The sequence below is a fragment of the Solanum lycopersicum genome, chromosome 9 (assembly GCF_036512215.1).
Source record: "Solanum lycopersicum chromosome 9, SLM_r2.1".
In the NCBI taxonomy this organism is placed as follows: domain Eukaryota; kingdom Viridiplantae; phylum Streptophyta; class Magnoliopsida; order Solanales; family Solanaceae; genus Solanum; species Solanum lycopersicum.
In genome coordinates, this window is record NC_090808.1 from 4885341 (window position 1) to 4901065 (window position 15725).

The 15725-nt window shown below is 32.2% G+C and overlaps 4 protein-coding genes across 5 annotated transcripts; 2 read left to right on the forward strand and 2 right to left on the reverse strand.

Annotated features, from left to right (window-relative positions):
• Nucleotides 1-1375: 1375 nt before the first annotated feature.
• On the forward strand, nucleotides 1376-3320 carry LOC101255725 (aspartic proteinase PCS1). The gene has a single exon (XM_004246384.5). The coding sequence runs from the start codon at nucleotides 1601-1603 to the stop codon at nucleotides 2888-2890; it is 1290 nt and encodes a 429-aa protein (XP_004246432.1). The 5' UTR covers nucleotides 1376-1600; the 3' UTR covers nucleotides 2891-3320.
• Nucleotides 3321-5939: 2619 nt separating this feature from the next.
• LOC101253619 (laccase-17-like) lies at nucleotides 5940-8447 on the forward strand. The gene is made up of 6 exons (XM_069288961.1): nucleotides 5940-6229; nucleotides 6324-6475; nucleotides 6562-6806; nucleotides 6899-7027; nucleotides 7111-8067; nucleotides 8166-8447. Exons 1-6 carry the CDS (start codon nucleotides 6137-6139, stop codon nucleotides 8294-8296), a joined length of 1707 nt encoding a protein of 568 aa, XP_069145062.1. The 5' UTR covers nucleotides 5940-6136; the 3' UTR covers nucleotides 8297-8447.
• Nucleotides 8448-8972: 525 nt separating this feature from the next.
• Nucleotides 8973-12955, reverse strand: LOC101250147 (L-type lectin-domain containing receptor kinase IV.1). Of its 2 annotated transcripts, none has more exons than XM_069288960.1 (2): nucleotides 10881-12955; nucleotides 8973-9637 (listed from the first exon to the last, which is right to left on the reverse strand). In XM_069288960.1, exon 1 carries the CDS (start codon nucleotides 12905-12907, stop codon nucleotides 10901-10903), a length of 2007 nt encoding a protein of 668 aa, XP_069145061.1. In that variant the 5' UTR covers nucleotides 12908-12955; the 3' UTR covers nucleotides 8973-9637; nucleotides 10881-10900. The 2 variants fall into 2 exon arrangements, with proteins under 2 accessions (XP_069145061.1, XP_010325846.1); XM_010327544.4 differs by lacking the exon at nucleotides 8973-9637 and having other exon boundaries at nucleotides 10732-12344; nucleotides 12414-12955.
• On the reverse strand, nucleotides 9138-9917 carry LOC138338263 (pre-mRNA-splicing factor ATP-dependent RNA helicase DEAH1-like). The gene has a single exon (XM_069289052.1). It carries the CDS (start codon nucleotides 9915-9917, stop codon nucleotides 9138-9140), a length of 780 nt encoding a protein of 259 aa, XP_069145153.1.
• Nucleotides 12956-15725: the final 2770 nt, after the last annotated feature.

Sequence of the window (15725 nt, forward strand, 5' to 3'; positions counted from 1 at the left end):
AATTTATTAACTTTAAATTCCTAATAATATAAAATGTTGAATAATGACACGTACATTATAACTAATGAATATTATACTTTAAGGACAAAAGCTACCATTAGTTAGAATATGTAAGAAATACTTTATAAGTAATATAACAACAACTCATTATTATTAATTATCATATAATAATTTTTTTCATTATTCACCACGATATAATAATACATTCATTATTACTTACGCCAAAAATAAATTCTTCACAATAATTTCACATAATTAATTTGTAAATCAAGTGATTCTTCACGAAGAAACAACAATATTTTAGTAATTAGAAAATTTAAATAATTTAGTTGATTGATTATTTAAAGTTTAACTTTATAAATAATTAAAAAAATTAAAATCTCACATTATAATATATTCTCCAATTTATTTTCCCCTTCTATTTTACTAATAAGTTTTTTTTAAAAAATTTTTGTGTTTGACGAAAAGCACAAACTAACAATATTATTAACAACCACAAAATGTGGGATTTCCACCGATTATTAAATGTTAATCAATCGCCCAATACATCATTTTCAAATCTTTTCAAGCACCTCTAAGGTGTTGTTTGGTCGTAAATTATATTACTTATGTATAATTTACTTATGCAGGATATAATATATGTAAATTAATTTTATTTATCAATTATATTGTGATAAATTTATAAAATGTAGATCGACTAATTATTTATATATATTTTAGTTATATTTTGGAAAATCCTTGCATCACCGGTTCAATTCTAATTCATTCCGATGTCCACATGATTAATTTGTATGTGTAATCAATTGTGCGGGATTATCTTATGTCAAGAGGTGTTAATTGATATTTTTTAGTCAATTCAATTATATTGTTTAAGTATTTTGTAATTTTAATTTTTGTGCATAAATTACAACATTTTAATTTTTGATATTTTGATACCTTTTAATAAAAATATTGACTCCATTAAGATGATTATTGAATGATAATAACAATGATTTTGATGTGCTAATTTTAAACAAACTTATTCACCTCAACTGATATCTATATCATTAATTTAAACGTATAGAAGTAAAACACTCTAATTTATCTAAAATTAAATAAATAAATATATTTATCTCTTATTATTGAATGATGATAACAATGATTTTAATGTGCTAATTTAAACAAAGTTATTCACCTCAACTGATATTTATATCATTAATTTAAAAGTATAGAAGTAAACACTCTAGTTTATATAAAAATAAATAAATAAATATATTTATTTTACATAATATCCTACATGACAGTTTAAGCCTACATATGTTATATTACGTAAGCATATATGTTGATAATTTTCCATATATTTATTACACACTTATAAATTATATAAAATTAAATAAATAGACGCATATATCACGGAATCGTAACAATTCACATTGATGAATTATGCCATTTGTATAAACAACCATCCAAACAGAGTGTTAAAAACGACATAGTAACAAACTTTCAATATTGCTTTGCTTTAATGGCTATCACCAAGTTTCACTTGAAGCCATAGAAAATTTCAGATTCCTTCACACATCCTCTCTCTCTGTCCCCAAAACTCAAACACTTTCAATTCACAATGGAATTACTTCTCTTCTTCTTCCTCACACCATTTCTCTTCTTTATTAACTGTTCTTCCATTACTCAAATTTCTTCACCATTGTTGATTTTACCCCTAAAAACTCAACAAATCTCATCTGGGTTTTCATCTCCAAATAAACTCCCATTTACTCACAATGTTACTCTTACTGTTTCCCTTTCAGTTGGTACACCTCCACAGAATGTAACAATGGTGCTCGATACTGGTAGTGAACTTTCATGGCTACATTCAAATTCAACCCGAATCAAACAACCCATTTTCAACCCCAACCGTTCACTCTCCTACAGACCCGTTTCTTGCTCCGAACCCATTTGCACGACCCGAACCCAAGATTTTTCCATACCAGCTTCTTGTGATTCGAAGAATTTCTGTCATGCTGTGCTTTCTTACGCAGATGCTTCGTCTTCAGAAGGGAATTTAGCTATGGATACGTTTACGATTGGCGGGTCGAATTTTACGGGTACGATATTCGGGTCAATGGATTCGGGTTTCAGTAGTGATTCGGATGAAGATGAAAAGACAACCGGGTTAATGGGTATGAACCGTGGATCTCTATCTTTTGTTTCACAAATGGGGTTCAAAAAGTTTTCTTATTGCATTTCGAGCCTTGATTTTTCTGGTATTTTACTTTTCGGTGAATCGAATTTTACTTGGATTTTACCGTTAAATTACACCCCGTTAGTCGAAATTTCGCTTCCGTTACCTTATTTCGATCGAGTTGCGTATACTATTAAACTTGAAGGTATTAAAGTTTCGAATAAATTACTTCCGATACCTGAATCCGTATTTATACCCTATCATACTGGGGCGGGTCAAACCATGGTTGATTCGGGTACCCAATTTACATTCCTATTAGGTCAAGCTTACACTATACTAAGGAGTGAGTTTTTGAATCAAACAATGACAATCCTTAAGGTCCTTGAGGATCAAGATTTTGTTTTTCAAGGTGCAATGGACTTGTGTTATCGAGTACCTATTAATCAAACGTCGTTACCTAAGTTACCATCGGTTAGTTTAGTGTTTCGAGGAGCAGAAATAACTGTTTCAGGAGAACGATTGTTGTATCGAGTACCTGGTGAAATTCGAGGGAAAGATTCGATACATTGTTTTACTTTTGGAAATTCCGATCAACTAGCCGTTGAGGCGTACATTATAGGACACCATCATCAACAAAATGTATGGGTGGAGTATGATCTTGAAAAATCTCGCATCGGTTTTGCTCAAGTACGATGCGATATAGCGAGTCAAAGATTTGGTTTTTTCCATTGAATCGAAGATGTAAGATAGTATTATTCTTTTTTCCAAATCATATATAGTTCGAGTCTAAAACTGTATCTATCTAATGGAGACGGTGGAAAACATGTCATGTGATTAATGGATTGAGTGGTCCCAAATTAATGCATATAACACCCTTCAAATTTATGAATTGCCATACTTGGGGTTGCAAAACATCAAATGAAAGTGGGGGTTGTTGGCTCAAAGACTAGAAATGGTTGGTGATTTTTTTTAAAGAGAGGTCTTTACCATTTTGTACATTTTGTGATTCAACATAAAGGGTGTGTTGAATTTTCAAAGGCAATATATAATCTTCTTGTCGTATTGAATGATTAGTTATGTATACTCTCATTGAGTTATTTTGTTTGTATGTATGTAGGGAAATATATTGGTTATCAATGTTATATATCTTTTATTGATTGAATTAATGTTTTGATACATATTAGCATATAATTGTATCACTTCAAAGTTATTGTCATTCATTGTATATCAAATTATTATTTAATTTGTTTGGGTGATTTACACAAATAGAACCATTTAGAGTTGTTTTTAAAATTTTGTCAAATGTTTAAAGAATTTTTGCAATAAATAAATAAAATAAAATCTTTTTCATAAATTATGTCGAGTGGAATATAAAAAAATTATGCATATATCACTATCCTATTTTAATTTTGAGTTTACGCCTTACATTTCAGATAGTATAGGAGTATAATACAAAATCACATGTTACTAGGGATGACAATGGGGTGGGGTGCGGTGAGGTGGGTTTAAGGCTATACGGGGTGGAGTGGATTTAAGATTATGTGCAGTGGGTGGGATGCCGGGCACGTAGACATGAGTTTTTTTTAGAATTAATGTGGGACATCGCATTGCGGGTATATGTGATTTTATGTGGATTCAAATTTAATTTTAACTTATTACATGTTATAAGAGTGACATAACATTATAAGATAATTTCTTTAAAACTATTAAATCATTCAAGATAGTAAATGAAAATGGTTCAATAAAAAATAATACAATTTCTAATTACATGTTTACCAATGGATCAGTAATTTTCTTTTTATGTCATTATCCTATTAAATTAATATAACTTAATAAAAAAATGAATTTATTTATTTTTGCGAATTTTGTTTTTAGTATCAAACTTAACTAATAACAGAAAATATCAAAAAACTTATACTGGACAGATTTATGCGAGACGTGTCTAAGCGGGACGAAGACAGGTTAAAAATGAAAAATTTGATATGTGGGACCAGTGTTTTCAAAAACGTTTTTGGGGCGAAACCCAGGGCGGGGCATACCAAAAACGCTCTGAGCGTCAATTAAAACGTAGATCCATATGGCGTAAGTCCTAAACATAAAAACGCAAGTCCTGGGCGTAAAAACATATGCGGGACATTTTTGATTTATTTTTTTAAATCATATTTTTATTATTGGTGTAATGATATTTCTCAAATAATAATTATACTGCTTTTTTCTTCATTATTGATTATTAGTGTTTATCTCAAATAAAAATCATAAATCATCGAAATGTTTAATTTTTCTTATTTTATTAGTAATAAAATTTTAAAATTGAATATACGTGAGACTACGCCCCGTAGATCCATGAGACTTACGCCCTGTGTCTCGAGGCTTATACCTCGCCCGTATTGTATAAAACACCTCACCTCACGTCCCCACCTTTTAAAACACTATGCCTCTGTAGAACAAAATGAAATTAATTAAAAAAATTTACGAATTAAGCTCAACCCGGCCATGACCACACCTATATGTTACTTTGAGTTTTAGGTGTGTAACATAATGTGAATCCATAAATTACATGTTACTCGAGTAAAATTCCTTTGTGTGTCCCATATTAGACATTCCCTACTCAAATAATAATAATATTATCTCTTTATAAGTACTGATGAAAATTGATAGATACCGAACAAGTGAAAACCCTTCTCTCACCAACTTAAGCTTCTTCAAGTACTCTCATCTTCCTAACTTGTAATATTCGATAATAAAATGTTTATATTTATACATCAACAAATATAATATATATATATATATATATATATATATATATATATATATATATATATATATATATATATTTCTTGCACACATATTTTTAAACAATCACCGATTAGGATTATCTATTAATTTTATTATTGCCATCTCGGACCAATGTCATCCATTTCAGTGGTAGAGCTACCAAGACTGATGAAGTTTAAATCTTAAATTTTAATCATAATGTTTGAATAAATTATGATATATATATATATATATATATATGGGCACATGCCTAATGTAATAGTCGAAAATAAGATTGTTTAATCTACAAGCTTACTTTTCCTAATTAATTACTTAATACTAAAGCACCTTTTACATAATGATGCTATGCTTCACTTGTCATTTTTCAATAAACTTCCCTCCTACACTTTATTGTCCTTTATTATTTTAAAATTTTGGTAGTATTATTGTTCGTAAAACTATATACTATATTCAATGTAGCATAAGTTATAAATATGTGGAACCTCAACGTTAGTATTATATTATTAGAAATAGAGAATAGTTATTAGGTCGAGGTACATTCATAAGGACCATCAATTACAAATTCGTTTATTTTTTTATATTTGTAAGAACTTTTTTAATTCTAATTTCTTAGATGACATGTTTAAAATCATAAAATTAAAGAGTATCTTGCTGATTCATTCAAAACTCTTTTGTATTTCTTAAATTCCGCATCAAGTCAAAATCAGACAAACAAATTAAAACGAGAGAGTACCATAAAATTACAATTTTCTTATGCTTATTCCAGTGAAGAAATATTTTGATAAACTTTTTCCTCTAAGGCTATATATCATGTATGGAAGAGAGTCAAAATCATACCTATAGCTATCTATATATGAACCCTAAATTAATCTATCCTCTATGAGTCATTAAGAAGGAAAATACATACACATACTGAAATATTTGCATGAAAATATATATATACTAATGATATACTACAAATATATATATATGTATTTCTTTGACACCACTCTAAAGTATGTTCTACAACAACAGTTGGTCTAACCAAACATATCTTACAATCAACCTATTCACTTTTCTCTTCAATTCTATCTATTCTTTAAAAATAATTTCACCAAATCAACCAAACATCTCTATATATACACTTGACTTCCATGCACTAAATAAAACAACAACAAGAAGTTTGTAACAAAACAAAAAGATTTAACTTTCTTAGCGCAAAAAATGGGCTCTATTGAAATATTTCTCTTATCTATGATGATTGCATCGTGTCTCCTCTCTAGCGTTTCCGCTGCAACCAGACACTATAAATTTGAAGTATGCATATATATTTTTGCATAGTTTCCTAAGTGAATTCAATTTTTTTTATTTAGAATTCATCACTTAAACATTTTTCTTTTCCGTGTTTCAGATAAAAATGCAAAATGTGACACGACTATGTCACACGAAGAGTATAGTTACAGTAAATGGACAATTTCCTGGACCTAAAATTGTGGCAAGGGAAGGTGATCGTCTTGAAATTGAAGTTGTCAATCATGTTCACAACAATATTTCCATCCATTGGTAAACAAATAAATATTTATTTTTGTGAAGTAATTTATAAGGTTCAACGAGTATTTAATATTTAACGATTATTATTATATATATAGGCATGGAATTCGACAAGTTCGTAGTGGATGGGCCGATGGACCAGCTTATGTAACACAATGTCCAATTCAAAATGGTCAAAAATATGTGTATAATTTCACTATAATTGGTCAAAGAGGAACTTTTTGGTGGCATGCACATATTTCATGGTTGAGATCAACTCTCTATGGTCCTATTATTATTTTACCTAACAAAAATACTCCTTATCCATTTGCTAAACCATACAAAGAAATTCCCATTATCTTTGGTAATTTTTATAATCCTTCACTAATAATTTGTCTATTAGAAAATTAATGATTAGAATACTAATAATAATAATAATATATTTATGTCACACAGGAGAATGGTTCAATGCTGATACTGAAGTTATAATTTCACAAGCTTTACGAACAGGTGGAGGTCCTAATGTTTCTGATGCTTATACTATAAATGGACTTCCTGGACCTTTATATAACTGCTCCGCAAAAGGTAAATTTATTTTCGCTTTTTAAATAATGTCGGTACACTAAAATATATGATACTATTAAATATCTTCTTTATATTATATACAGATACTTTTAAACTAAAGGTGAAGCCTGAAAAAACATATCTTCTTCGATTGATCAACGCTGCACTTAATGACGAGCTTTTCTTCAGTATTGCAAATCATACTCTCCAAATTATCGATGCTGACGGAGTTTACGTTAAACCATTTGAGACAAATACACTTATTATTACACCAGGACAAACACATAACGTTCTTCTCAAAACTAAATCTCATTTCCCTAATGCAACATTTTACATGACTGCTCGACCTTATGTGACAGGTCCTGGTACATTCGATAACTCTACAGTTGCTGGAATATTAGAGTACGAATCCGAAACAAAACTCTATTTGAAAAATCTACCGCTCTTTAAACCGTTACTACCAGCTCTGAATGACACAAATTTTGTCACCAATTTTACTAATAGATTAAGAAGTCTGGCGAGTCCTCAATACCCTGCTAATGTACCTCAAAACGTCGATAGACGTTTGTTTTTCACAGTAGGTCTTGGAACAAGCCCTTGTGATAAAAACAAAACATGTCAAGGACCTAATGGTACAAAATTCTCAGCTTCAATCAACAATGTGTCATTTGTGTTACCTACAACTGCTCTTCTTCAATCTCATTTCTTTGGTCAATCTAAAGGTGTATACAAACCTGATTTTCCTTATAGTCCTTTAAATTGGTTTAATTACACTGGGAACCCTCCAAATAACACTCTTGTTGCAAATGACACAAAACTTATGGTTTTACCATTCAACACAAGTGTGGAGTTAGTAATGCAAGATACAAGCATTCTTGGTCTTGAAAGTCATCCTCTTCATCTTCATGGATTTAATTTCTTTGTTGTTGGACAAGGATTTGGAAATTTTGACCCTAAAAAGGATCCATCAAATTTCAACCTAGTTGATCCTATTGAAAGGAATACTGTAGGTGTTCCTTCTGGTGGTTGGGTTGCTATTCGATTTCTCGCGGATAATCCAGGTAATTTTTTTTATATGAATATGCATTCAAAAAAGTATTATATATATATATATCAGGTTAAAATTTCTGACTCCACGAATAATGATGTTTGTTAATAGGAGTGTGGTTTATGCATTGTCACTTGGAAGTTCATACAAGTTGGGGATTGAAAATGGCATGGTTGGTTCAAGATGGAAAACTTCCAAATCAAAAGTTGCCTCCTCCACCAATGGATCTTCCCAAATGTTGACAATTTTATTTTGTGCAATTTTTGTACCTCCCAATTTTATTTTTTAAATTTGATTATGTGTGTGTGAGAGAGAGTCAAGGATTTTTTGTAAATTCATAACTCTTATTAATTCGAATAATGAGAACTAATATACTTATCATCTTCCTTTCAATTTTATCTCACTATTCCTTGCATTTAGAATACTAGACAATTATTGTAAGTTGTGTATATACTTACGCTAGCTATATTGGTACCATACGAGGCTTGATGTCGAGTTACATGTTGTTGTTAAATCAACGACAACACGTATCAAAGCAGAGGTATTATACCCTTTGATACATCTGAACCTATAAGAATGACTCTTAAGTAGATGAGGGGTTGTTATTAAATGCCACAAATTTGAGGCAATGTGTGATAATTGATGATAACAAAATGTCAAATACTTGCCTACTAGACTTGACTATATTGTGTGATTATTTGTGATAGATACATATTGAAGTTTGATACAGCTGCACTCTTGATTGGAACCAAAGATTTAGAGTAGTACATGCCCACAGTGAATAAAACATAAGAATTGCCTTAAAAGGGTGTTCATTATTTCAATTATCACATTTTCTTATTAATTATAGTTGAATCTGAGTTCTAATGTATTACACCTACAGTTTACCGAGGACAATACTTTAGATGGGAGGATATGGAGGTCAAAGATTAGTCTTATTGCGTGCTTCTTCTATATAGAGTAAGGCACATATAGAGAAATACAGCCGTTAATACATAAAAACGATGAAGAATCTACAATATCCTATATACAAGCCATATACCTTGACATTGCTCTTTTCTTTACAAAAAATAGGAGTTGTTTCTAAGGTGCATGTCCAATTCCGCGAGGCATTTTCTTTGAGCTAGAGTCTTCAACATCTTTCAACTGATAGTAGTGAGGAGCTATTTCTACAAGCCATTCTGGTTTCAGTTCAGTAACCTGTTGCATATACTCCTTACTCGTCAAGACCTGCTCATGGTACACAACCCATCTAGGAAGCTCCTGAGATAAACCTGAGCTGGGGTGAATGTTAACTGTTTGAGGATGTTTAACAGTTCGATAAGATCCAGCCTTTTGTAGTCTCGCCGTGTGTGGGAAAAATCCTGATGTTATACACTTCTTTATAGCTTCTAAGTCATTAACATTTGAAGTTAACTTAATTTCTACTCTCTCCAGCAGGCCTTCCAATTGATCTCGGATATCCCTAGCTCTCTTCATGCTTCGGACCTGGATGTAATTGTCGTAGCACCACTGTGTTGAGAAGTTTGTCTCCTTCCAGGAATTATAAACCTTTAACAGTGCGATATGATCTCCAACGTTGCCTGTATGAAAATTCAAACGTGCATTGTCAGCGTGGACTTGTTTGTCCTTTGGACGATAAAAGATTGAATTCCCCACAGAAAGCATTGCAGCAATACTTATAATTTCATCAGAACACTTGTATTTGTCAGAGGCAACGATCGTCTTGGACAGCATGGGATCTAGAGGAAACTCTGCCATTCTTCTACCTATTGTTGTTAACTCTCCAAGCTTATTAAGGGCACCGAGGGCAAAGAGAAGTTCGAGTGCTTTAAGTAAAGCTTCTGATGGTGGAGGGTCCATGAAGTCAAAATTCAATGTAGCGGGTTCTATACCACCAAAATTTTCCTACCAAAATATTTCCCTTCACAGCAAATTCAACAAAATATTACTAAGCTTTGGCATCTAAATTTGATATTTTTGCCACTTCTTTTCAGGGTCCTCTTGCAAAATGATTTTACAATGAATCATTAAAACCTCTAATTAACAGTAGAAATTTTGCATATAGGTGCACTTCATGTGTGTGGATGTATATAACAGCACTGTGGTTAGGGCGATGTCAGCTGAGAATACAATTAATTAATAAAAATGTGTTCTCTCTAACAACTTAAACTTTTAGATAATTAAGATTGTCATACACTTCAACATGATATCAGAGCAGACAGAGGTCCTGAGACCTAATCACACTGCCACCCATATCAAAAAGAATTTCAACGTACTTGGCTAGTAAAAAAGTAGGACTAGTAGACTGACAAGCTTCTGAAGAAGAGGGATATGTAAGATAGCTTAGGCAAATCCCCCATCGGAATGAGATAGAAAACTAGGTGATAACAGTCAAAGAGTGCTTTGTGGTTTGCAGTTTGTCATTGTCAACATATAAAGTCATGAACTCATTAAACATTCAACATCTGAGGAAGGCAAATATAGAGCCCTTCATCACAATGAATTGATTCCAATGAATAACTTGATTCCTATTAACCAATGCTACGCCTTAAATCACTCGGCCATCTCTTCTATATAATGATTATGACACAAAAACCGAGTTAATGGCGAGTGATCAGTCATAAACGGTTATTGATTAGATAGGTGAAAACATAACAAATGAAAGAAAAATAAGTACAGGAAATCACTTAACTCTGTGTATTGTTCCATTGTAAACTGTACTATCAAAGCCTGAATCATTTTAATGTTATGAAACTGTTCTATAATGTGTAGATTAAATCTAATTTATCAGTACATAATCCACCAAAACAAGATTATGTTTACCAGGTTCAATACATTAGTAATCACCGGCCACCAGAGAGAAAGGAGTCTGTTACAGATGGAGAACCGGAATATGCATAGCCCAAAGAAGATGGATACGACTTGACAAAATCATCAAAACCTCCGCGATGTTCAAATGTTAGGTTAGCTGATGAAACACCGAGTTCTGATAACTCTGGTAAGGCCACAACACCATCCAAAAACAACAAGATTTGTCGCATGGTTGGCCTACACGAGGGCTCTGAATGAGAACAGAACAAGCCTAACTTTAAGACCAACTCCACTTGCCCTGGAACAAAATCAATGCCTATGTTCGGATCAGCAGCATCAAGAATATTACCCCTATTCCAACACGAGAACACCCAATCGACCAAAATCAGATCATCACCGTCTTGTCTTGGCTGTATCGGCCTCCTACCACAGACAACTTCAAGCAGAAATGCCCCAAATGAAAAAACATCACTACTAGGTGTTGCCCTGCCAGTTCTAGTATGCTCTGGTGCAAGGTAACCAAGAGTACCAACAACCCGTGTGGACTGAGGATCGGTCCCATGACCATACAGCCTAGCGAGTCCAAAATCTCCTAACCTGCCATTTAGTTCACCATCTAACAAGACATTACTGGCCTTAACATCTCTATGAACCACTACGTGATCACATTCTTCGTGTAGGAAAAATAGTCCCGAAGCTACACCTCTAATGACTCTGAATCTTTGGTTCCAATCGAGGGTGTATCTTGGCTGATCGTATAAATACTTGTCTAGACTTCCATTTGACATGTATTCGTAAATCAAAATCAACTCCCCTTTTCGCCTGCAATAACCCAAAAGTGGTACTACATTCCTGTGTTGCATACGACCAATGCTTACAATCTCCGAAACAAATTCCTTCATCCCTTGTCTCGATTCATGAGATATCTTCTTTACAGCTATCTCAAGTTTGGTGGTAGGCATCACTCCTTTATAAACTTTACCAAATCCTCCAGCTCCCAATAGCTCTTTTTCTCTGAATCCCTTAGTAGCAATGTACAATTCTTTATACTTAAACCTTTGTAGTCTATACTCGCGTTCCCAATCTTCATGAATTTCTTCATACTTCTTCTTTCTTACATAATAAACCACCGCTAAGACAGCTGCAACAAGTGAAACCAATGAGATTATAGGCAAACCAATCGTTACAAATCTTGATGTCCCTTTAGTCCCAAGACGAGGAAGCTTAGGAAGTTGCGAGAGTTCTTGCGCTTTCCCATTTGTCTTGAAGCTCCATCCCAAGATATAATGATGCGTTGGGACTGAACCTGTTGACGATGAAAAACCAACATACATAGTCTGATCAAGAATCGACGAAAGATCATATTTCAAAGCCAAGAGTGGTCTAACTGGTTTTTCCATATGTGATTGAGCTACTGTTACATCCATTTGCTTAGTCCTCCCATCGTAATCGATCCAAACTTGCATTTCCTGGCCACTAATTAAAGTCAAGTTATGAAACAAATCAGTATCATCAAAATAACCTGCTGTGTGAATTGCTACAGACCTCAATCCATTTATATCAATTCCAACATGATTGTCATTGATATCACCAAAATCCTCGCTATAGATTGTATCGAGCTCAACTCCAACGACATGGTTTGATGTATTCCCATTATTACTAGAGTTAAAAAGACCAAGATAGTGATTTGCCAAAGACCCCTGAAGTCCTTTGTGTGGCGCGATGACGAAAGCTAGTCCATGACCACTCAAATTTCCATAATCAGACCTTATCGCGAACACAAAAGTTGTGGAGAAAGAAAATACAGTACCATTTGATGAATTCTTGAAATGAATTGGATTTGGATAAAAAGCATGGCCCTGATTTTGTGTTCCAGAATTTGTTAACAACAAAAGATCATTAGATTTGAACTGTGCTATGCCATCCAAGCTAAGATTAGCTGATTGAAATCCATTGAAAATGAATGCATCAACTTCACAAGAAGCAGGTGAAAAATCAAGTAAGAAGAGAGCTACTAGTATGAAAAGATTGAAGAACATTGGGAATATTGTTGTTTGGGAAAATATGGTGAGGCACAAAATGAGAAAATCAATAAATGACAAAATGTACAAGGCTATATGTCTATAGTAATCCAAAATTATTATTTTGATTTTTAGGTTTTCCATTCCGGTGTACGATATCCACATTGGGCCTGGCTAATCTGGGTTCGCGTCGAGTAAGGCCCATTACCTACTAATAAGTAATTAGGGAAAAAATCGAGGATCGAAACCGACAGATTCCCTCAGATTTTAAGGGAAATCGACCGACTATACATTATTGGTTTGACTTGGGTCGGTTAAAACCGAGGGATAATCGAGGGAGTCTGTCAGTTTCAATAAAAGAAAAAAATGTAATAGATATTTCACGGACGTACTTCTGTCTATTTTATTTAAAAAGTTAAAAAGAAATGGATTGGGTAGGTTTTCGCTCGGGTTCTTTATACCGACTTAGTCCGTCGATTTTCTTAAGGGTGGAGGAGTCCTATCTATCCTATCAATATTATTAGGGTTTTACCCTGATTTTCTAATAACATAATTCGTAAACGTGTCATTAACTTGATCTCATTTCAATTTATGCCCTCATTTTAGGTGTGTACAAGTAGAAACTTAATTAAACTTGTATGTAGTTGAATAAATAAACACACGTTCTACATGGTGCGCTACATGACAATTGACTTGTTAGGTGGAGTTCTACGTGTATTAAGTCACTTAGGACTATGTGTCTACTTGTTCAACTTTAGACAAGTTTAAGTCTATGCTGGTACACATCCAAAATTGAAGAACATAAATGTGAAATGAGTCAAGTTAAATAACACATTATTTATATAAGCCTTTTCTTCTCATATTTGAATTAATTCTCTCTCGAAGAAAAGTCGAGTCATTACCATAATTATTTTTATTTTTTACAATAGTTCTCTGCGAAAATTTGAAACTCTATAAATAGAAGACTCACTTTCTTATACCAAAATTACGGTAGCATTCACGCTGTCCACATTTAAGAATTTTGTTTAGAGGGAGATCTTCTCCCAGCATAATTAATCCTAAATCAATATTAGTTTTGTAATATATAGATTGTTTAATCAAATTATATTAATAATATACTTTTAATATATTTTTCTTTGTTATTTGATTTATAATGATAAACTTTCACGTGATGCCCTTTATTCTTTCAAACCTAACAACCATAACCAGACATAAGGTAATGCAAAAATGTATTATTATATGCCAAAGTCATCCCAAGTATTCCAAAAAGTCAACCAAGTTGTCTCATCATAGATCATACATGAAAGGAATGGTCTATATTGTTCGGGTATTAACCTGTTTATATTTTAAACGTTTTAATAAAAACTCTGACTTCATCACTGCACGTCACATCCTTAGTCGGTAATACAAAAAAATCATTTACCGAGTTGACTCATCATACATGTATTTAAATTTGGATTTATATAAGAGGAAAGGTCTATATTTTCAACTAGAGACCTTTTCTTAAAATGTCACTTTAGCAAACGTAGTAAAAACTAACATCTAAACAATTAGATAATGGATTACCAAACTAGGTAATTTCCTCATTAAAATTACAATAAATTATAAATTGATGATAGCAACTACTCAACAGATATAATACAAGATGTTAGTAGATACCAATTGATTACCCTTTTTAAAAGGAATCTGCAAAATAATGTTGGCAAGTTGCAAGAATTTAATTTATATTGCATTAATGTTATCATACTTTATTTTATGTTGTAGAACTAGCTTTTTACCTATGAATTCATTTATGTTGGCAATTAAAACTTTTGGATAGAGGCAGATCTAGCTTGTAACCTATATGTTCATATTACAATTAACTTGTATAAAATTTGTTAAATATTTAAAATTATATCGACCGTGAATTTGATTATTATTATATGTGAATTTAATTATTATTATATTTGAAATTGATGTAAAAACTCATAAATATTACTTTCTCCGTCCACGATTGTTTGTCAGGGTAAGGTCATGATGCACTCTCCTTAGGGAAAAAATTTAATATAAGGTGTAATTTGACTAATATAACCCTACTATAGCAATAATATCAAAAGTCTACCTAACTTTTCAATTGAACAAAATGAAGTAATTATTAAGGGCAAAACTGAAAAAAAATAACTAATTATTTATATTGACAATTAATCTTGGACATCTATTTTTAGTATATCTGTCAAACATTTGCGGACGGAAGCGAGTAAGTTCTATCCACTTCTGCCTCGAGTGTGGATTTGATATAGGTTTACTCCCTCTCCTGGTTTAATTTATGTGACATAATTTTGCTTTTTAGTTAATTATAAAAGAATGTCACTTTTCTATATTTAATATCAATTAATTTTAATTTCCTCATTTTAACCCTTCACTAAATACTTTCTCCATCTATTTTTACTCGTCCGTATTTAACACATCCCTATACTAAAAAATAATTTCCATGTACTACCCCCTATTTATTGCAAGTTGTCTAAATGTTTTAAAATGAAGAATACTTAATAATAATAATAAGGATAAAGTGAGTATAAAATGGTAAATCTTGTTTTTCAAACTAGACTTAAAAAATAATATTTATTCGAAATATAAAAGACAAATAAAAATAGACGGAGAGAATAGTTTATGGCATAGAGATTTTTCATACTTGTCTTAGGTCAATAGACTCAAGATTATCTTATTTCTCTTTTAACAAAATGTCCAATCAAACACCTCCACCTAAATTAGGATGAAAGGAATAGTTTAGTAGTTATTATATTTATAAGGGATAATGTCCAAGTACCCCCTCAATCTATGCCCGAAATCTCAGAGA

Bases quoted from the DNA above. Each gene is read 5' to 3' on its own strand.
- LOC101253619 (XM_069288961.1), top strand. From the start codon at position 6,137: ATGGGCTCTATTGAAATATTTCTCTTATCTATGATGATTGCATCGTGT. The intron at 6,230-6,323 runs GTATGCATATAT...TCCGTGTTTCAG, and splicing joins CCAGACACTATAAATTTGAA to ATAAAAATGCAAAATGTGAC. The intron at 7,028-7,110 runs GTAAATTTATTT...TATTATATACAG, and splicing joins ATATAACTGCTCCGCAAAAG to ATACTTTTAAACTAAAGGTG.
- LOC138338263 (XM_069289052.1), bottom strand. From the start codon at position 9,917: ATGGACCCTCCACCATCAGAAGCTTTACTTAAAGCACTCGAACTTCTC.
- LOC101250147 (XM_069288960.1), bottom strand. From the start codon at position 12,907: ATGTTCTTCAATCTTTTCATACTAGTAGCTCTCTTCTTACTTGATTTT.
- LOC101255725 (XM_004246384.5), top strand. From the start codon at position 1,601: ATGGAATTACTTCTCTTCTTCTTCCTCACACCATTTCTCTTCTTTATT.